We start from the raw sequence: 23,781 nt of genomic DNA, 5'->3' as shown, positions 1-23,781 counted from the left end.
TTCCCCTCATACACATGACGAATGCTAGAAAGCCACCCTGGAGAGATGCTTCCTGAAGAAAAGGCAGCCATTCCTCTTTCTAGAAGTGCTCTGGGATACAGTGATGAGAATCAATTTGAGTGCATTTGTTCAAAATCAATACGAGTGCTTTTATTTGCATGGAGCTCGTGTTCTATCCATGCTGATCTCCTGTGTACTGCTATGTTCTTTTGGTGGAGAGATTTTCCACATTTCACTTGTTTTTACAGAAAAGCTCTGAACCAGAAGACTCTTACAGACATACCAAACAAATCTCTGTCATACAAACAGAGCAAAAGAGATAGCAGTGCAATTCTAAATGATGTTGTAACCTTCTAAGCCCCAACAAGGTGCCCAAGGGCATCATTGTGCCTGCGGACATTTTTTCTGGTACTCACAAAAAGTTTTAGGAAGTGGGTGGGGCCAGGTAGGGCTTTTGCCCAGCAAGGCTTTTTACTGGCTGTGCAGGTTTTTAAAAATCTTACTTTGGCAGCAGCTGCCACTACAGCACAGCACTGTGTTACTGAAGTTAAGCCCTGGTAATCACTGTGGCTATCTCCACTTCCTGGGGCAGCCATTTTGCTTTTGTGTCTACCAGTTTGGTGTAGTGGTTAAATGTGAGGACTCTGATCTGGGAGAACCAGGTTCGATTCCCCACTCCTCCACTTGCAGCTGCTGGAATGGCCTTGGGTCAGTCATAGCTCTTGTAGGAGTTGTCCTTGAAAGGGCAGCTGCTGTGAGAGCCCTCTCAGCCCCACCCACCTCACAGGGTGTCTGTTGTGGGGGGGAGGTAAAGGAGATTGTGACCGCTCTGAGACTCTGAAATTCGAAGTGGATGGTGGAATATAAATCCAATATCATCATCATCATCCCATGTCAAATTCCAAATGTGCCTGCAGGCTTCAAAAGGTTGGGGACCTTATAAGCCCACTGATTTGAAGAGTATCGCCTGCTTAGAACCACACCTTAAAAACCTTGTCCTCCCTAATGCTTTGCTAGTTAATCAGTGGCTAGCACACAGAACTATAAACCAGAGTAGCTGTTCCCCAGCTCTTTCTGCTTTTTGCCCTTTCTCTGAAAAAATAAATTCAACAGTTGAATTTTCCCAGACCTTTTTAGCTGTCTGATAACACTTTTCTCCAGGTGTTTCAACTAAATGGCTTTAGCTTTTTCATTTAAAAATTTGTTTTATGGTTTGGTTCTTGAATGAGCAGCACTGCTTCATCAATATAATGCCTGATGTGTGGTTTATGATGCATTAATGCTCTGGCTTGTTTTTGATGGCTTTCTTTTAATGACTTGGTTGTATTGTTCTAGCTGTAAGCTGCTTTAAGCAGGCACATATAAATTTTCCAAATAAATTGAATGAATGAATGAATGAATGAATGAATGAATGGAGAGTAACATGAACCTGATAATCTATTCCAACCATGGTTTGCTCTGAGCCATGAGTTCACTAGGGCTCAGCCTCTGATTGAACCAGTAAACTCCACTCAACTTTAGATTTTCAGTGCAAGGACACCATCCTGGAAAATGTGGTTATAATAAAGGAGAAAGGGTTTCTAAGCATATGCAGCTATTTTCCTCATCATTTACATAATTACAGTCTGCAACAAACACAAGATAATGGATCAGGGGATTCCAAACAGACTGGAAACCCCTTACCATCTCCCGACTTTAGAAATAAAGCACTGCTCCCACCCATTTCTTTATGATCATGTACTGCCATCTCTACCTCCAACACTCTATTCTAGCTGGCCAATACCCAGTTTCGTGGCTTTTTTTGTAGCAGGAACTTCCCTTTGCATATTGGGCAACACACCCCTGATATAGCCAATCCTCCAAGACCTTACAGTAGGCCCTGGGAGAAGAGCCCTGTAAACCTTGGAGGATTGGCTACATCAGGGGTGTGTGGCCTAATATGTAAAGGAGTTCCTGCTACAAAAAAAGCCCTGCCCAGTTTGTTCTCCTAGGCTGACAACTGATATTCAAAATCCAAGGGCCAATCAAAGCAGTGCCCTGTGGTAGTATGAAGTACTAGGGAAGACAGAAACACACCCCAAAAACCCAGCTTTGTACATCATGTGTTATCCACAACAATGACTAGGGATCATTCTTGACTCCTCATGAAACCTTTTAACAACTTTTAAAGTTTTGATAAAGCCAAAGGTATATACAACAGTCAATCAAAATAGCATGGATTCACTTTGAAATTCACATTGAAATAATTGTTTGGCGACCTGATCCTACCCACCACCAAAGCATGTATGTATGTGATACAATCAGGACTGCATACAACCCTTGCAAAGGCAGATACACAACCAGCTTGCTCTGAGGAGCACCACAGACCCAAAGTTCAACTGTACAAATAAATTAGGAGCATGTCCAGAAGGAACATAGTGAGAAATACTGACATAGAACATTGGAGAAAGAACACAGAGGGGATGGGAGGCAGTAGCATGAGCCAAGGATGGATTCTAGCAGGAGTTCCTTTGCATATTAGGTCACACCCCCTGATGTAGCCAGTCTTCTAAGAGTTTACAAAAAAGAGCCCTGTAAGCTCTTGGAGGATTGGCTACATCAGTGGCATGTGGCCTAATATGCAAAGGAGCTTCTGCTAGAATTCCACCCCTAGCATGAACGTCCAAGGTGAACAGATCCTACAGGGAAAGGCTGGTTCTGTTAACTCTTGGACACAAACATCCAGAAGAGTCCACCAGAAGGAGTGCACATACAACACAGGTGGCCGTGGCTCTGCCTTGCATGCAGACAGTCCCAGGTTCAATCCCCAGAACCTCAATCCCCAGAACCTCCAACTAGAAGAATCAGGTAGTAAGTGATATGCAAGACCTGTCTGAGACTCTGGAGAGCCACTGCCAATCAGATAGCAAATGCTGGCCAATACTTTGATTCAGTAGAAGATAACTTCACACATTCTCACAAATAAGTAAGGCAGTGACAAATTCTGGAAGAGGAAAAAGGCCAAAACAATTCCTAATCACGTCTCAAATTTACATTAACACAAGCAAGTCAACATTATCAGAACAAATCTGGTAGGTGGTAGACTCAATAAGAGTGGCTAACAGTGAGGATCAAGGGGGAGAGTAATCCATCAAATCTTCACTGCAGGCAGTAGCAATGGTATATAGACAAGACATGGAAATAACACAACTTAAAGGGAGGCTCTGTTGACCCAGAATACCCATATGAGCTCTTCTATGTGTACTGGGAAGAAACAGAACAAGACAAAACACTCAGTCTCAAATCTTTGTTCCTCACAGAGGTATATAGTGTTAAAGTTTCTGATGCGAACAGCCTGTTGTATGCCAAGAATAAAAGCAGAAAGGCTTAAACTGCTAAGACTTTCCTCGAAAAGGAGTTTTCTCACTCTAAAAGGGGCAAGGACAATGAAACTTACTCAGTAGCTCCAGAGCTATGTATGGCCACCTGTGGCTCTTCTGAGCCATTTTCCCCACTCTGGCACCTGCCCCAAGTTTCAAGAAAGTGGGCAAGGTCATTGCCAGGTAGGACTTGTGATTGGCAGATGGTTTACACCTTGAGACAGCCACTGCTGGGGGAACAGGTAAGCTACAAGCTTCCCAGGCATATAAATACATGCGCCTCTTTGGCTGATGGTAATTGTGACCGTGGCTTTCCACAAATCACAGAGTGTGCACCACTGTGTTAGGGGCATTTCAAATTGTTGGGGGTAACAGAAGTAATTGTAGGCACAGCTTACAGCTCCTTGTTCTTTTCACCACTTCTCCTGAATCTGTTTTGGCTGATTCTAGTTAAGCTAGTAAATCGGTTTGTGCCATCCTAACAAACAGTTCAGCAATAGCTGATCAGGGATTTTTTTGCAGCAAGAACTCCTTTGCATATTAGGCCACACACCCCTGATATAGCCAATCCAAGAGCTTTCAAGGCTCTTAGTACAGGGCCTACTGTAAGCTCCAGAAGGATTGGCTACATCAGGAGTGTGTAGCCTAATATGCAAAGAATTTCCTGCTACAAAAAATGCCCTGACTGTCTTAGCTGAAGGACCACAGGCTCACAAAACAACTTAGCATGAACAAAATCAAGTATCACGGCGGAGTGAGGGCGCGCGCATATGAGGACGAGAGGGCGCAGTCGCAGGGATCTTACACAATATTTGTGAGGTAGAGCTCTCCAGGGCTTGCTCCCCAAACTTTGGAACTGGCGCAATATTGACATCAACCTCCTCAGATAATGCTGTAGAAATAAAAAGGGGAGAGGGGGAAAAAATTAAAATCCTAATTTATTATTTCTGTTTATTTCGGACGGAAAACAAGTGAGCATTGAGGGAGGGCGACATTTGAGAACAGGTTCTTACGTCCATCTCTGGAAAAGGTGTCCATGGAATAAACAATCAATTTCAAAGGGCTTGCAAAAAAACTATCATGTTGAGATGTCACCTTCAACAATGTATTTCTTATTACAGAATACAAAAGTATATTTTTTGTTCCTCAACCACACATATACCTAAATTGATTCAAACCTGAAGATAAACTTTTCATGACATTTCTTTTTAAACATTTCTCACAAATTCAAAGGAGCCACTTTCCCCAAGTTATTTTATTCATTTAGGGTGCGTTCACACTACACTAAATAATGTGTTTTGCAACTGGATTTTTGCCGTTCTTACACAGAAAAAATCCAGTTGCAAAACATATTATTTAGTGTAGCATGAACGCACCCTTAGTCAGGTAATCTGTTCCTTTAAAAATATGGACATCCTGCCATTCTATCAACAATAATAGCTTTAAACAATATAAAAACACAGCAAAGAACAGAAATCTCAGATAAAATAACGATAAAGCAGTAACTTAAATGGCTTGAAATTTTATCCAGGCAAATTTGGACAGGGATCCTGGAGAGTGTTGTTGCTGTTTCACATCTTCTGGAGCAGGGGTCACTGGGGGGGGGGGGGAGAGGTATTTGTAAATTTCCTGCATTGTTCAGGGGGGGTAGACTAGATGACCCTGGAGATCCCTTCCATGATTCTATAAAATAATCCATTATAGCCAGAGTAGTACAGTGGATGCCATGACCTGGATGTCCCAGCCTTGTTCGATCCTGTCAAGCTAAGCAGAATCAGGCCTTGTCAGTATTTGGATGGGAGACCACCAGGGTTTTTTTTGTAGCAGGAACTCCTTTGCTTATTAGGCCACACACCCCTGTTGTAGCCAATCCTCCAAGAGCTTACAGTAGGCCCAGTAATAAGAGTCCTGTAAGCTCTTGCAGGATTGGCTACATCAGGGGGTGTGGCCTAATATGCAAAGGAGTTCCTGCTACAAAAAAAAAGCCCTGGAGATCACTGAGGAAGTCCAGGATTGGTACACAGAGGCAGGCAATGGCAAACCACCTCTTAACATCTTATGCCTTGAAAATCCATGAGGGGTTGACCTAAATCATCTGAGACTTTTTGGCACTTTCCACTACTACCAGCAGCTGAAGAGAAGTGGTATGATATAGCCTGATCACATCAAATCTCAGAAGCTAAGCAGGGTCCATACTTGGACTGGGCTATAGTAAGAAAACATGGAGGAAATGCAGCTGCAAAAAATGCTACATAAGTAAGGATTTTGCAATTTCATCTGAATTCGTTTATAGCCCATTTATAGCGCTGCAGCCACCTCCAGAACTGGATGAGGTGCATAGGCGTCCCCTCCCACATCAATATTTTTCAGTAAAGCCTCATGGCACTGCTGCCATGCCAACTGGTTCTTTTTGAAGAATAATCAATAACCCTTTTAGCAAGAAGAAGGCAGGCAATCTTGGATCGCTAGTTACAGGGACTCTGCCCAGAGGGCAGACAGCAACCAAGGAGAACATGTCCAGGCCTTTTAGATTCAAGCCAGCTTCATTAATTAACTCAGCACAAGTGCACAGTGGGTCCATTTCACAATGCACCAGTCCAAACCACTCTTCCTATACTATAATATACTTCTGAGTTGCCAGAAATGTGCTTTTGCTGGGGCCCAGCTGTCAATTAAATGGGAAGACCAGTTACAAGCCAGACAGGCCATTTGTCCTGCAGACAAGATCATCAGATTGACACCCCGTAATGTTTCTATCACTGTGCAGAGCTAATGCAGCTGCAAGACAGCACAGCTCAAGTCACAAGGGAAACAGCCTTTGACAAGACTCATCTTTCCCTCCCCATTTCTTCCCATCACACATCTATCTCATTACCAAGAACTCTGAAATGATGGCAATTGAGCAGAACTGAATACTAATAGCATGATATGGCCTGATCTAAAATCCTCCAAAGAACTGGGAAATTGCATCTTTCATTTTGTACAGGAAGAAAATTCCAAAGCCCTAACATTGCAGAGTAGGAGAAAAGCCTCAAGCCCACATGGCAACTTTGATGAAGATGTTGAAAGAACCGACAGAGATTTCAGGGAACAGGATGGTATAGTAGGCAGCCTCCATCACACGTGCCAACAGCAACACACCAGCTTGGCAGTCAGGGCAGAATTTCCTTGGCAATGCAGGAGAAGGCAACAGGCATGGCTTATGTCCATTATCATCTCAGGGAGCTGCACAATCACTAGTCAAGCCAAAGATAAATCCCTAAAATGCTGGAAGCACTACTGGGGCTTTCCTCTGGTTAAAACAATTTTATTGGTAACATATGGTAATAAATCTATATCTTACATCTTTAAAAAAAACGTCTTTTATCTATCCCATATATTACTTTGTCTTAAAAACTTCTAAATCACAGTCTCTTAATATTCTTGTTAATTTGTCCATTTCACTCCATGTCATAACTTTTATAATCCAATCCCATTTCTCTGGTATTTTTTCTTGCTTCCACAACTGCACATACAGTGTCCTAGCAGCTGAGAGCAAGTACCAGATTAAAGTTCTATCTTCTTTTGGAAATTTTTCCATTTGTAGTCCCAACAGAAAAGTCTCTGCAACTTTGTTAAACTCATATCCCAAGATCTTAGAAATCTCTTGCTGAATTATCTGCCACAACATTTTAGCTCTTTCACAAGTCCACCACATATGGTAGAAAGAACCTTCGTGCTTTTTACATTTCCAACATCTGTCTGGCATCTTATTATTCATCTTTGTCAATTTTTTTAGGAGTTATATGCCATCTATACATCATCTTAAAACAGTTTAATATTTTGACATGTTGATAGTTTCATAGAGTTCTTCCACAAATATTCCCAAGTTTCCATCTGTATTTCTTTATTTACATTAATTGCCCATTTAATCATTTGAGATTTCACTACTTCATCTTTTGTAGACCATTGTAGAAGTAATTTATATACTTTTGAAATTAATTTATCATTGTCTCCAAGCAGAACTTTTTCCAATTCTGTTTGCTCTTTCCTTATTCCTTCAGTTTTAATATCATTTTCCACCAAGCTCTTTATTTGTTGCATTTGAAACCAATCATATTTATGATTCAACTCTTCAGCAGTTTTCAGTTCTATTTTGCCACTTTGTATTTTTAATAATTGATTATATGACAACCACTTTTCTTCACCTATATCAGCCATTATTTTTATTACTTCAGCTGGCACTATCCATAACGGTCTTCTCTCATCTCCATATTTCTTGTATTTAATCCATGTATTTAGCAAATTATTTCTTATATAATGGTGAGAGAATAAACCATCCATCTTCTTTTTTCCATAATACAAATATGCGTGCCAGCCAAATTTATTTCCGTGACCTTCCAACACTAAAAGTTTTTTGTTTAACAACGTTATCCATTCTTTCATCCACACGAAACAAACTGCTTCCTGATATAATTTTAAATTTGGCAGTTGAAACCCACCTCTTTCCTTTGCATCTGTCAAAATTTTCATTTTAATCCTTGGTTTCTTCCCAGCCCACACAAATTCTGAGATTTTCCTTCACCATTTATCAAATTGTTAGCCATCCTTCACAATAGGAATAGTTTGAAACAAATACATTATTCTTGGTAAGATATTCATGTTGATTGCAGCTATTCTACCCAACAATGACAAATTAAGCTTATTCCATTTTAACATGTCTTCATCCATTTTACTCCATAACTTCTCATAATTATTTTTAAACAGATCAATATTCTTCATTGTTATCTCCACCCCTAGGTATTTTACCTTAGAGGTGACTTCACAACCCGTTATTCTCTGTAATTCTTGTTGCTTATTCATCCGCATATTTTTACACAGAATTGTTTATTTTTCTCTATTAATACAAAGTCCCGCCAACTCCCCATACTCTTGTATTTTACTACTGGGGCTTTCCTGATCCATGTGTTTCTGGCGATACATAACCCTCATCTCCCGTCCACCCATATTCTATCTGCCAGCATATCTATACCTTCACAGTACACCTGTATCCGCACCGGTAGACGTTGGGGATTTTTTTTCAACCATTGGGCCAAAAAAGTTGCCTACCTCTAAAATAGACTCTATTCTCTTTGACACTGTGCCCAGCCCAGCCATTCCCAACATTCTGCAGCTCATGCCACCTCAAAACATCCCATGCAAACCATTTCCCAGATATCAGTCCTCACACTTTTCCAGGCTGATAGTGATAGTTCCTTTACAAAAATAGAGCGAATGGAAATTACAAACTGGATGAGTATAAAACCTACTCTTGCCAAATAGTACATGCCGTGTCCAAATGCATAAGGCTTGAATGTGCCCCAAAATCATCTTAAACCAGGGCACAGAATCTTAGTTACAACATAATCATAAGAAGATTTACTCCAGGCTAAACTCATTAAAATCAATGGAGTAACGCTGCACAGAACTGTCATTGTGCTAAGCCAGGGAGAGCCTGACCTGGATGGTCCAGACTAGCCTAATCTTGTCAGAACTCAGAAGCTCAACAGAATTGGTCCTGGTTAGTACTTGGATGAGAAGCCACAAAGGAAGTCTAGGGTTGTTTTGCAGAGGCAGACAATGGCGAACCACCTCTGTTCATATTATTTGCCCTTAAAACCCTACGGGATCACCGTAAGTTAGCTGTGACTTTATGGCATGGTTCACACATACATACAAGCCAAGTGCAAGACCTTTATTAAAGTGCTCAGGGTCCCTCCAAGCAGTGACATCATTGTCCTGGCTAGGCATTCACCAAAGATACAAGAGCCTTGGCTTCCTCAGAGGGAAGCTGCAGTGAAGATGGACTAGAAACGGAGGGACCTGTACCCTCTGTGCAGCCGGTCAGAAGCCAAGCCATTCCAGCCCTGCTTCCCATTGTCAGCCTCACCATATTATGAGACTGGTGACGTAACCAAAAATCATAATGGATTCTACAGGAGGCCGAGGTAACAGGATTGCCAGGTAAAATCACATGGCTGACCATATGTTGGTGCGGGCTACCAAATGGCCATCCCTGATCTACAGCAACTCCTTGGACCCAACTGAGAAATCTCCACACATTAACCGCCTACATGAGTAGCTCCCAGATTATGGTAACTTTTACATATGACACAGTCGAGCCCTCATCCCATAGACTGCTGCACCATTTAGAGGCTACACCCCATGCAGGCAGGGGTCAATTGTGAGAGTCCTTCCCACCTTATCGCCATCCCTTGATCTTGACCAATAGTGAATACATAAGGATACATTTGATTGGTTTCTACCCAGTGGATGCTATTAATAAGTTTTCAGCAGTAGTCACCAGGAGTGTGCAAAAAAAACAAACCCCACAGTATTTTTCAGATTCGGGTATACAGAACCCAGAAAATATTGGTATTTCCCAATATTCCCAAATCCCAATACTGGTATGGTATTCAGAAAATATTTGGGAAACCTGAATTTTTTTAGCTCCATTTAGCTCCATTTGGTCCCCATAGGGTATAACGGAGAATTGATCCATGGATATTTGGGGCTTGTGGGGGCTATTTTTTGAGGTAGAGGCACCAAAATTGCAGCATTTTATGGTAATATCGGGGGGGGGGGGCTCCCCAACAGTATGATTCCAGTTTTCAACTACTAATGAATTTATTATCTGTGTTTCTGTTTTAAAGCCATGGCAATAATAAATTTACATCCAACAATACAGCCAATACTTTCATCTCCTTAAAACTTACTGTAAATGATAACTATCATAACAGAATGCTTGTAAATATATACATTGATGTTCCTGGGAAAATACGTTTTTTTTGTTTCTACCATGGTGGGACCCAGGTAGATAAGAGTGACATTTTTGAAAGAAACAAGTCTCCTCAGTCTCAAGAATGAGGCAAGGGGAAAAAACACACAACAGCAGCAGCTAAAAGATAACTGAGCAACTGGTGACCCTCCTGGTCATGTGATCATTTTGGCAGGAAAGTGCCAGAAGATGCATCTGGTCATGTGATCGTTTCAGTGGGAAAATGTCAGAAGGTGCACCCAGGCTACTAAGAATTTAAAAAGCTTTGGGCAACTTTTCTGCAGCTGGCCAGCACACATGCAGTCCCAATGTGTGCCTGTACAGAATCCACAACTATGAACCACTGTTCATAATGCACAATTATGCACAAATGAGGTCAAGTCACAGCTGACTTATGATGACCCTGTAGAGTTTTCAAGGCCAGGGATGAACAGAGGTGGTTTCCATAGCCTGCTCTCCATAGCAACCCTGGACTTCCTTGGTGGTTGCCCATCCAAGTACATGGCCAACCCTGCTTAGCTTCTAAGATCTGACGAGATCAAGCTAGCCTGAACCATCCATGTCAAGACCATCCAAGTACTAAACATGGCCAACCCTGCTTAGCTTTTCCAGATATGACGAGATCAAATTAGTCTGGGCCATGCAAGTCAGGACAATATATAAAGATACCTTTTTTTTTAAAGGTATCTTTATATATTGGATGTTTTAGCCAGGTGCTAAAACATCCAAGGCTTGCTTCAAAAATTATGCACTCAGGTAGTTTTAATTTCTTTGTGTCGGCACCAGAATGGCTGCAATAAAGATAGCATCTGTCCAAGAGCCTCTCTCCTGGCAAGGGTGAGATATCAAGATGGAACTTCTGAGCCTTTCTTTCATCTTAAAGCAAGAGAAGCATTTGTGGCTATCTGACTTCGAACAGGAGGCAAATTCAGACGCTCACACATGCCAGGAAGTCTGGACTTGCTCTGAGAGGAATGTGCCCAGTTTTACCTCTTGCCTGGGTGCTGCACGAAACACATCAGATTTGTATTTTCAGGCTGGAATCAATGCTCTACAGAAAAATTCCAAGAGCTAGAGGGGAGAATTCCAGCCCGTTGGTGTCTGGCCTTACTCCTGCTCCAGATGGGGCTTGAGGAGGAAAGCTTATGAAACTGTGGCTGACAGTGCAGGACAAGAGGCCAGGAGGAAGGATTCAGGCACAAACAAGCACTGCAGCTATGCCTAGCCAAAAGGGATTCCATGAGCGACCATACATTTTTATGGCTCATTTGCAAATTAAATACATGAAGGAAAGCTAAAAGCATTTTTTAATCTGATGCCTGAGTAACTTAGTGTCAACTGGACTTGACTGCTGAGCAGTAAAAAAAGCTCTTGACAAGATGCTCACTTCCACTTCCCCTGACCCCCTCCAAAAATCTGAAAACTGAATAATTAAACTGTCAGAATTTTAAAGGTTACTTGTTACTCCAGAACAGGCATAGAATGCATATCTTGAAACATAATAGTGGGTGCTTCCACACAGGGATGATTCTCTGGGTTGTTCTTGCTGCAGCTGAGGTACAGCAGTTTTCCCCACACTTTCTTTGGTTCAACCCCCTGCAGCCAACATATTGGGGGGGGGGGGAGTTAAAATCAACAACTGACAGACTGCTATAACTTCATCACGTTATCACGATCTACCGTAATTGTGCACTAATTCTCAGTCTCTAGTCCTTTTTGTTAGGGATGCCTGCATATTTCCCTTTACATCTCTACAATGAAAAGGATTATTTTTAAAAAACCCTGGGAGCCAGCAGATCATGACAACAACAACACCTGGTTTTTGTTACAGAGGCCTACATATTTCTCCTTACACCTCCATATTGAAAAGGATTCCTTTTTTAAAAGCCTGGGAACCAGCAGATTATGACAATAAATCATTACTAATGCTACAGTGATCTAGCAATGCCAATTTTTTTTTTTTTAAGTCCACCTTGTTGATGGGGATGGCATCTATGAGGGCTAAAGTAAAGAATACATCTCCAACATGCGGAGGACCTGTAAAAATACACACCTTTCTCTACATATGATGTCCAAAGGAGCTTTCCAAAAGATCACACCAAATCAAGGAAGATTTCAGTAAAGTGGTCAGAGCAGGGGAGGGGGGAGAAAAAGTATGAACAGAATGTAAAGCACGTCAAAACATCCATATGGAAACAGCCACTATCTGTAGGATTATCACTCATTCGACAAGTGTATGGATAACACAACCAACTATCTCATGCAGCACTGACTGAAAGCAGAGGCTGTTTGGATATGTTTATGTTTCCAAAATGGAAATAAATTCTAGTGGATGAAGCAACAGTTTGGAAGGGTGGTGGTGGGGAACTAGGAGCTTTAACTTGCAAACATGATTTCTTATCATTTCAAAGCTAGAGAAGTTCAGACATTTAGAGCAAAGGATTATATACTAGAAGAGAAAGTCAAGGCAAAGCCAAATGGAAGCTGGAACCCAGAAGTTCAGTGCCTGGCTCACAGTCCTACAAGGAGTTATACCCTTCCAAACTTGCTGATTTCCATGAACTTCGAAGAGTGTAACTCTATTTAGGATTACACAGTGAACCACCTACTAGGTGAGCTTTTCACACTGAATTTCAATAGATCCCACTGATTAATGGCAGCAGAGAATACCAGATTCTCTTGTTATACCAAAAAGTGAAAAACACAAAAAGAGAGGCGAAACAAGCTGGTACTAAATGAGATTATATATTCCTGAAGAGTAGAAACATTAATACCCAATATGTTTCCAGAAGAATTTTCCTCAGGGTAACAGGAAACTGGGTCATTGCAACACAGCAGGGCCGTTAGCTCTGCAATCATAAACAGAGTCAAGCCCTTTAAAACCCAATCACTGCAATGGATTTGGAAGGGTTTGACTCTGGTTAGGACTGCACTGTAGGAGATTCATCTGTCAACATGAAAGTCTCTAGTTTAAATCTGGCTTCTGCCATTAAAACCTCTTGGCTGTAGGCAAACTGTGAAGCTGCAGCCTTCCCTGACTTAAGAGATAATGATGATGATCTATTTTCTTATAAGAATTATTGAGGGTTTTTTGCTATGAAGTCATAGCCAACTTATGGCAACTCTGTAGGATTTTCAAGGCAAGGTTCAGAGATGGTTTGCCATTGCCTGCCTCTGTGTAGCAACTGTGGACTTCCGAAGTGGTCCCTCATCCAGGTACTAACAAGGGCTGACCCTGCTTGGCTACCAAAATCTGACAAGCCAACCTTGGCTAATGATGTCAGGGCATTACTAAGCTGGTACATACGAAATTCTTTTAAGTATTCTGAAACACCATATAAATATGATTTTTAAACAACTGAGATTCTCTCTGCAAGAGGGTTTTCTTTTTAGTCCAAGCTCCTAAAGAAAAGATATGAACAAATTCCTTCCTTCGTTGTCAGAAAACCACTCTCAAATTGAGACAAGACGCCAATATAATTTCAACCAGCCCCACATTCCTGTCAAAAACAGGTGGGTTTTGTTACATTTATTCTATTTATTTCATTTAGAAAATTTCTAATGCCACCTCTCCAAAGAACTTGCTGGAGGCAGCTAATGAAGTAAAATGTAACAGAATCATACATTCTAAATAGTCATTAACAATTACAAAACAGCAAGAACACAAGAAGATGATATTGGATTTATACCCCACCCTTCACTCTGACTCTGAGTGGTTTACAATCTCCTTTACCTTCCTCTCCCACAACAAACACCCTGTGAGGTGGGTGGGGCTGAGAGAGCTCTCACAGCAGCTGCCCTTTCAAGGACAGCTCTGCTGGAGCCATGGCTGATCCAAGGTCATTCCAGCAGCTGCAAGTAGAGGAGTGGGGAATCAAACCCGGTTCTCCCAGATAAGAGTCCGCACACTTGACTGCTACACCAAACTGGCTCTCTTACACCAAACAGCATTAAATAGCTTTCAAAATGTAAATCACTTTACTACTAGTTACAGTAATTCGTTATCTTTTCTAATCCTCAGAACTATGATGTAGGGTGGCTGGAGAGATAATGGTTACTGACTGAGGCTTAATAAACTAATTTTAAAAGATGAGCACCATAATTAAAAGAATGGTGGAAAAGAATGTTTTTGCCTAGAGCCAGAAACAGAGCTGGGTATGTGCCAGGCAAGCCTTCAAGGAAAAGGGCAAGGTGCCACCACTGAACAAGCCCCATCCACCTCTGGTCACCATCCACCTCACCTCTTACAGAGAACAAGTCTTGTGAGGAAGATCATAACTGGCAGACTGAACTGCTTGTGTGTGTGTGTGTGTGTGTGTGTGTGTGTGTGTGTGTATGAAGTGTCCTCAAATCACAGCTCACTTATGGTGACCCTGTAGGGTTTTCAAGGCAAGAGATGTTCAGAGAGGGTTTACCATTGCCTGCCTCTGCGTAGTAATTCTTGGAATTCCGTGGTGGTCTCCCATCCAGATACCAGCAAGGGCCAACCCAACTAAGCTTCCAAGATCTGGCAAGATCAGGCTAACCTAGGCCATCCAGGTCAGGTCACTGAACTGTGTTTAGTCTTCAGGAATAAATCTTGTCTTTCTCCGTAAGGCTTGTGGGGTTTTTTTAATTCCCTCCCCCCCCCCAAAAAAAATCACTTTGTGCCACCACCCCTGTTCTGTGGTATCATCCAATTGCTAGACAAAGCAAAGATAACAGAGCTATTCACAGAACTCTTATCTGAAGGAGTTTCTTTTCTACTCAAACCTAAGAGCTCAAGGCAAGTTATAATCAGGGCCTTGTCAGAACTAAGGCTCAACTCCTCTTTGAATAACTGAGCTCTCAGTGCCAAGGCTCAGATCTGGATAAAATAATACAGACAAGAGTACCATAGAATATATCAAAAGGTCACTGGATATTTTCCTCATCATCAGGTTAACTACAGCAGTATCTTGAGCTTCAATGTCTCTCTTGCTTCAGACCAGTTAGGTATTAGTTACAAATAATCTGTTATCTTTTCTAATCTTCAGAACTATTATGTAGGGTGGCTGAAGAGACACTGGTTACTGACCAAGACTACCTGTAACCGTCATGTCCAGGAAGGGAGACCAATAAACCCCCAAGTCTCCTCTGATTTCAAACGGTGTCCTTACCCTGCCTCCTAGCAGAACAACTAGAGACAATTGTGTGCTACTGGGGACAGTTTGGGCTGCTTCCGTACAGAGATTGTTCTCTGTTTATTATCCAAAAGGGAACGCCTTTTTGGAATTCTGGCACAGGGTGATGGGCCTAGCAACAAAATGGCTACTGCAGGAGATACAGCAAGACAAAACAAAATGGCTGCCATTGTGTACTTTCAGTTATACAGTGAACAACCTTGTGCTCTGCTAGCAGCTGGAGCCAAACCAAAGTTGTTGGTTTTTTTAACCTGCAAACCTGAGATGGGCAATCAGAAGCCTTATTGGACAAAACAGCCACCTGGCCTCACCCACTATCTAAAAACACTTTGCAGGTACCAGGAAAGGTGTTGGTGGGCACTCTTGATGACTCCTGAACTACATCATGTTCTAACTGAGCTCCAATGGTCTTTTCCCAGTACGCTCTTTCCCAAACCTGCTCAGCTATGACCTTTTGGGAGGAAGAATACAATTCTAGAGTGTTACCACACCATCTGGACAGAAAGGTATGCACACTAGTTCCACCCACATTTATGTTGTATTCATTGGGTTAATTGTTTGCAATCACCATTTCCACTGTTGTGCCATCAAAGAGCTTTTTTTTTGTAAAGGTCATTGCTATAGTGTTATAATACTATAGTGGTATACTATTTACTGGATTTAAGTTTGGCCAAGGATCCTGAAGGTTCTTTGCCATCTTCTGAGTACGAAGCAGGGATCACTGAAGAAGTAGAAGATGATGATATTGGATTTATAGCCCGCCCTATACTCTGAATCTCGGAGCCATCACAATCTCCTTTACCTCCCCCACCCCGAACAGACACCCTGTGAGGTAGGTGGGGCTGAGAGAACTCTTACAGCAGCTGCCCTTTCAAGGACAACTCCTAGGAGAGCTATGGCTGGCCCAAGGCCATTCCAGCAGCTGCAAGTGGAGGAGTGGGGAATCAAACCTGGTTCTCCCAGATAAGAGTTCGTGCATTTAACCACTACACCAAACTGGCTCTCTACACCAAACTGGGGGTACAGGGGGGGGGGGGGAATTTGTGAATTATCTGCATTGTGCAGGGGGTTGGATTAGATGATCCTGGAGATCCCTTCCAACTGTATGATTCTGTAACTCTATATGTTCTCCAAAAACCTTCAGGTAGCCCAGCAGGGGAAATGGTAGCAGATTAAAGAAAGTGCATTACAAACTCCTGTATGGATACTCGATTGTCAATGTGTACGCCTCTGCAGCTGTACTGAATCCAGAACAGACTGATTAGATAGATAGATAGATAGATAGATAGATAGATAGATAGATAGATAGATAGATAGATAGATAGATAGATAGATAGATAGATAGATAGATAGATGATTAGATAGATAGATGATTAGATAGATAGATGATTAGATAGATAGATAGATAGATAGATAGATAGATAGATAGATAGATAGATAGATAGATAGATAGATAGATAGATAGATGATAGACAGACAGACAGACAGACAGACAGACAGACAGACAGACAGATAGATAGATAGATAGATAGATAGATAGATAGATAGATAGATAGATAGATGATTAGATGGATAGATAGATAGATAGATAGATAGATAGATAGATAGATGATTAGATAGATAGATGATTAGATAGATAGATAGATAGATAGATAGATAGATAGATAGATAGATAGATAGATAGATGATTAGATAGATAGATAGATAGATAGATAGATAGATAGATAGATAGATAGATAGATAGATAGATGATAGATAGATGATAGACAGACAGACAGACAGACAGACAGACAGACAGACAGACAGACAGACAGACAGACAGACAGACAGACAGACAGACAGACAGATAGATAGATAGATAGATAGATAGATAGATAGATAGATAGATAGATAGATAGATAGATAGATAGATAGATAGATAATCCTTGCAGTATAGCCACAGACTCACCAGCCCCCTAGCCCTTCTTGGGAGAAGTAAGAAGGCAGGAGATAGGGTTCAGAAGATGGAAGAGAAATCTCTGCCAATGTCCCCTCTAATTCCTCCCTCTACTGAGTGAAATAGTTCACATATTGAGCAGAATAGAACTGCTGTAATCTTAAAATGGGCAATGGGCAGTGCAAGAACTTGTGCAGCTCCAGACTGTTGCTGAGAGGGGCTCCCTGTGTTAATGAGCAGCCACTCATGCTAGTTATCAGAGTGTTAGTTATCAAAGACTTTTAAATAAACAAAATATTGCAAGAGTGCTAATATTTTAAGCATTTTTAAGTTTTTAAAAAATTCACTACCTGATATTACATTTTATGACGCACGTGGCCCAGCCCAACAGGGTCTCATTTATGTCAGAACCAATGAGTTCAACACCACTGAGCTCAAGAGCCTTGGGGTGGTTAAGGAAGGAGTGTGCCACTGCAACTGGAGATGAAAATTATTTTTTTTTTTTAAAAAAAAGACTCTTTGCCTGAAAAAAGTTAGCACAGCAGGGAAAATGCTTCCAGTTCCACAGTCTGCTAGTTAAACACACACAGAAATACACCTGCCACCCGAAGCAGTACAGGATTCTATGACTACAGTTCCTCATTCTGGTAAATCCAGCCTGTCTTTCCATGCTGTGCAATGTGCCTTCCAGCCCTTCGGACAGGGAGGGATATGAAGTACTAAAATAAATAAAATAATTGCCATGTCGCTATCACTGGTATCTTGATCTGGCAAACTCACAGTCAGCAACTATCATAGGAGAGGACTGGGCCAGAGAAAGGATCACCATGGCCTGTTTCCCCAGACTTTATCAGACAGGGCCACAGGCACTTTACTGCAGCAATAGGAAGCAACGTTTATCGTATCGGCAGTTAAAAAGCCAACCCACACAACGCACTTTACTGCACCAGCATCCCATTATTTATGGCTCACAGTCCAGACACAGATTAAACTTCCTCCAGGGACTTGCCTGCATCATGCAATAAAGCAATTTCAATGCTGCAGATTAATAGGCAATTCATCTCCCAGCAGCTGAGTCACTGGGCAGGGCTCAAGGATGCAGTCAGATATAGCTGATGCCGGCCCTTGGGAGAACATTTGATTCATTGGAGGGTGGGGATACAGGGGCCCCTGGAGCAAACCCGCAGCAGGCGGCTGATTACAGGACCAAGGGGGCAAGAGACAAACCTCTACCGCCAACCAGACTCCTTGCCTTAAAAATCACACTTACCATTGGTGGGGGAGGGGGAGGATGACATTCTAAAGCCTCTGAAAAACAGAATCTTTGGAGTAGCACAGGCAGGCAGACTAGAAAGGTTGCATCCATAACCTGTACACTGAGGGGAGGGAGGAAGAGAGGCAAGCTTTGTGTGGAGATCTGCCAAAGCTTATTTTTCTACTGGCATTCCACTTCCTCCCTTCAGGCATTTGACAACTATCAATAATGGCGATAACAGGACCATCCTCTGCTTCAAGACAGTCCCTCAATTTGTCACTTAACTAGTCCTTGTATTCCATCTTTCCAGGAAAGGGCAGGAGGAGGGGAATCACAAACCAATGCTATCCTTCCCAGGTGCTACAGAGGAACAAAGCAAGCCATCATTGGGCTGAGCCATTCATACCTCTCTTGAGCATTTTCTTTTTCAAGTTAACAGCCGTCTTTCAGGCAGCGGCTTACCTCCCAATCAGATTTTGAAAGTTACACCTATATTCAAGCTGGGCTAGAAACCTGCTGTATTCCAAGTGATTAAAAGGGAAAGAGAGACAGATCACTTCTCCTTCCCTACTTCCCCAATACCTGACCGGTGCCCACAGACTGAATAAATATAATATCTCTGCTCTACAGACACCAGAGGAGGGGGAGAGATTCCAGACAAAAACAACAAACATGGGTGTTTTTTCTCCCCTCTCACAAGTGCTACAGTAATCATAGGGAGTGAAATGCACAGTATCCAGTCCCCACGGACAGCCTACGGCAGGGAAACGGTGCCGGCAGACATCTAACAGGGCTGACAACACACCCCACAGCACCACTCTCACAAAGTAAAGGCATGCATCTTCATTCCTCACTAGGCAACTGCAACACCCACCACAGGCACTGTTTTCGAGGCCTCTGTGCTTTCTGTTCTTCAGGGCTGCAAGGGTTTGTAGAGATTTTCTTCTCAAAAGGGTGTATATGTATAGGCAGGGGTCATTTCGTAAAAAAGAGGTGCCAGAACTCATATTAGCATAACTCATTTGCATATGCCACATACCCCTGACATCACCGGAAGGTGTACCAGGTTGTATCAGTAGGTCAAACTAGGATCCAGGAGAACTAGGTTCAAATCCTCAGTCAATCACAGAAGCTCAGTGGGTGGCCATGGACTTTGTTCTAAGTTTAATTTACCTCACAAAGTTATTTAGAATGAAACGGAAAGGGGAGAATGGTATGTGCTGCCCCATACTACAGAAATATAAATGTGGCATGGTACTGAAAACTGACACTTTTGATGCCACATGACAGATCAGGAAGACATTTGAAAGCTGAGGCAATACCACAGTGTGTTAATTTTTCCACACCAACTCAACTCCCACAGCCTGTGGCATTCTAACTCACCTCCAAAGCCAGTGAAAATCTTACTCCTCCAACAGGGACACTGGGGGCAGGATTACTACATGTATTATTAACTGAAGTGCTAACTGGTGGGGGGTAAGGAAGAGTTAGGGTTGCCAATTGCCTGGAGAAAAAAAGTCCATCTCTTTAACAGAGGCTTGATAGGATGTTATTTACCTGGTAATATTTCCTTCTGTGCTGTGAAAAGCTTCACCCATCCATTTCCACATATTAAGACTACTAAAAGGGCAGCATAATTTTCTCCAGCTCTGCTGACAACTCTAGAATCACACTGTCTAAACCATTCAATATTGCTTGAAAATCTGAAGAAGCAGCACTACTTTTTAAAATGCAATCTAGATCACCCTGACCGTGATAGCCCAGGCCAGCCCAATTTGAAGAGACATCCATTTCCCAACTCAAAGTCCTGAGCTCTCAAGCTGCTGTGTCATTTAGGTAGATGGCAACATAGAGGACACAGAAAGCTAAGCAGGTTGGACTCTGGCTAGTACTTGAATGGGAGAACTCCTTGGAATACCAGAAGTTGGAAGGCAGGGGCCGGCTTTATTCAGTCAAATCTCTGAATAGCCTCCTGGCCCCCAGTAGGGGTCAGTCCCCAGAGGTCGCCATGACTTCCAGGTGCACACATGCACATTAAAAATACAAAAAAAAAAAGTAATCTAAACCCCTAGCCTGGCCACAAAAAAAAGTGTACTGCAAACTCCCACACAGAAGGCCATCCATCTCATCTTCAATAATGCTCAGTTTAGTTTCAATGATGTCTGAACAATTGTTTTATACCACGCTTTTCTACCCAATGGGGACCTAAAGCTGCTTACAATACCATTTTCTCTTCCTTCCATTTTTTTTCTTCATCACAACCACCCTGAAAGGTAGGTTAGGCTGACAGAGTTGGTGCTTTCACACAGCAACTGTTTGCGAGGGGATTTTGCCATTCTTACACAGTAAAAATCCAGTTGCAAAGCTTGTTAATATTTAGTGTGGGTGAATGCAAGCCAGTGACTGGCCATAGTCACCCAGTGAACTCCTATGGCAGATAAGAGATTCAGACCAATGCTCCCTCGAAACTGTGGAGTCCTGTGAGCAAAAATTCTACTTTATGAGCTACTAGCATTAAAGTTGTGAGCTACTGCATAAATTAGTTTGCTCTGGGGCCATCCTTCCTGAGTTAAGAGAAAAATGTGTGAGCTGAAGGCTAGAAAACTGTGAGCTAGCTCACACTAACTCAGCTTAGAGGAAACACTGATTCAGACCTTGGTCCCCAAATCCCAGCCCAGCAGTCTATCCCCTATACCATATAGGCTCACCTGAGATACTCACTGTTTATACAAGTCAAAGAAACACAAGAGCTTGGAGGTCTTATTGAAATGTTGCAGAGCAAAGCCCATGTTTTCATCTTACAGAAACCTCACCTCCTGATCCTCGCCCCTTTCCATGAAACAGCAGTAGGAATCCCTGCTGTTGGGAGATACAATGGGATAAGCTACAATTGGCAGTGAAACAGCCACCAAAAATGTTAAATATATGCTTGCTGTTCTTGTTATTTAAAACATGAACTCTCGCTCTCTTTTTAAAAGACCGGCATCTGGCAGTAAAGCTGACTTGGCAGGCTTGTTAAACGAACTTAGCTAAAGCTAGGGCAAGGTTGTATTCCCAAGGTTTACTTAAAAAAAAAAAACTGTTCTCAGTTCTATAGACTTACATTGCACCTGCCGGCCTTATGAAATGGCAAGCTAAATGTAGCATTCCATTTGTGTGCCTCTCCTAGAGCAATCTGTACCAGAAAAGCAACAGAGGTTTGGTCCACATGCATAGCCCAGTCAGGAGCAAAAGGCATAGCAGTGTACTGAAGCAGTAGAAGAACAGTATGCATGAGGGAGGGGCTGTGGCTCAGTCAAAAAGGATCTGCTTCAATTCCTCAGGGTCTGCAAAACAGCTCTTTCGCCAGCTTTTCAGCTGAGGCAGTGGACGTCACTTGTTACCAGTCATTCCATCTCAGTGCTATAAGACCTGCTGGACCTGGACAATAGGCCATGTCTGTGAGGCAGAATTTGCCGTTTTAGTACCTATTGTTACTCTGTTATTTTAGATGTTATATATTTAAAATTTGTTTTTTACTGTTGGCTGTTCTATGGGAAGGGCGCGCTAGAAATCGAATAACAATAATTTTAAAAAGCCTCTGTTTGGCAAGCAGAAGATCTCAGGTCCAAATTTAGATTTTATATATTTTAAATTGGTTTTTTACTGTTGATTTTTTTATGATGTAGAAGAAGAAGATGAAGAAGATATTGGATTTATATCCCGCCCTCCACTCCAAAGAGTCTCAGAGCGGCTCACAATCTCCTTTACCTTCCTCCCCCACAACAGACACCCTGTGAGGTGGGTGGGGCTGGAGAGGGCTCTCACAGCAGCTGCCCTTTCAAGGACAACCTCTGCCAGAGCTATGGCTGACCCAAGGCCATTCCAGCAGGTGCAAGTGGAGGAGTGGGGAATCAAACCCGGTTCTCCCAGATAAGAGTCCGCACACTTAACCACTACACCAAACTGGCTCTTCAAGCAGTTCTGAGTCTGTTCTGTGGAAAAGGTGGGCTAAAAATTGAATAATAATAATAATAATAATAATAATAATAATAATAATAATAATAATAATAATAATAATAATAATAATAATAATAATAATAAAAGCCTCTGTTTGGCAAGCAGAAAATTTGGCCAATTCCTGGCTACTCCAGTTAAGAGAACCAGGTGCAGGTGATGTGAGACTCAGGAGTGCTGCTGCTAGTCTGCAAAGTCAATACTGAACTTGATGGACCAAGGGTCTGATTCAGTATAAGGCAGCTCTCTGTGCATGTGGTGTGCATGTGAGTGTTAGTTCACTTACACCACAGGTGAAGAACTGTTTTTTCAAAATTCCTCTCCATTAATATTTCCCTGAAAAATGACAAACTAGCTAAGCACAAGGAGGGCAAAAACTAGAACAGGGGTAGCCAAACTGGCTTGGGAGCCACATGTGGCTCTTTCACACATATTCACTCAAAGCTCCCACCACTCCGTCGGCCAGCTTGGAGAAGGCATTTTTCTCTTTAAATTACTTCTCTAAGCCAAGCCTGTTGGTGGCTTGGAGAATGCATTTAAAGTTGCTTTCTTTCTACCTCCCTCCCCCAATCTTCCTTCCTTCCTTCCTTGCAGCCAGGGTCAGCCCTGCCACTAGGCAAACTAGGCACTTGCCTAGGGTGCTGGCCTTCTGGGGGCACCAAATTGGGCACCCCCATGTGACTTGGTGATGTTATCGGTGCAGGGCGGGGCACCAGAAGCTAGCCTTGCCTAGGGTGCCAGACAGTCTAGGGCTCTCAAACATCTGATGTTTATTCTATGCGGTTCTTATGTTAAGCAAGTTTGGCCATCCCTGGACTAGAACTTTCTCCATGATATGCTAATTATTTCTCCCATGATGTGCTAATATTTCTTTATTTGCAGGGAATTTTTATACAGGGAAGCATTTAAAACATGGATTTGCGTGCATTTTATAACTCATGCTTGAGCCCGTTAGCGGGGAGAGCAGGATAAAAGCCAAATTAAATAAATAAAATCTTAACCCTACTAGCAGTCTGAAGTGGTACCAACCATTCTGCCACCTGAATTAAGGATACCAGGTCCACGCCTGTGATCCCTGGCAGCTTTTTGAGGGTGGGGCCTGAGAGAGGAAAATGTTGCTGAAGCTCTGACATCACTTCCAGGCAAATGCTCAGATGTTGCTCTCCCTCCAAAAAATACTCCAGGAATCCCCAAAACTCTATGCAGGGGTGGACAACCGTAGCTCCCCAGATGTTTTTTGCCTACAACTCCCATCAGCCCCAGCAAAAAAAACATCT

At 42.3% G+C, this 23,781-nt stretch overlaps 1 protein-coding gene across 6 annotated transcripts in view; it reads right to left on the bottom strand.

The window, feature by feature from the left end:
- LRP1 (LDL receptor related protein 1) overlaps positions 1–23,781 on the bottom strand; it is a 518,071-nt gene that overhangs the window by 412,569 nt on the left and 81,721 nt on the right. For 4 of the 6 annotated variants that reach the window (XM_060252267.1, XM_060252262.1, XM_060252264.1 and 1 more), the window contains one exon: positions 4,165–4,251. The exons of the other annotated variants lie outside the window; for them this stretch is intronic. In XM_060252267.1, the coding sequence (XP_060108250.1) occupies positions 4,165–4,251 (87 nt within the window). The remainder of the gene's footprint in view (positions 1–4,164; positions 4,252–23,781) is intronic. 6 annotated transcript variants of the gene reach the window in all.

The sequence above is a fragment of the Heteronotia binoei genome, chromosome 13 (assembly GCF_032191835.1).
Source record: "Heteronotia binoei isolate CCM8104 ecotype False Entrance Well chromosome 13, APGP_CSIRO_Hbin_v1, whole genome shotgun sequence".
Taxonomy (NCBI): domain Eukaryota; kingdom Metazoa; phylum Chordata; class Lepidosauria; order Squamata; family Gekkonidae; genus Heteronotia; species Heteronotia binoei.
This window is presented reverse-complemented; position numbering and strand designations above follow the sequence as displayed.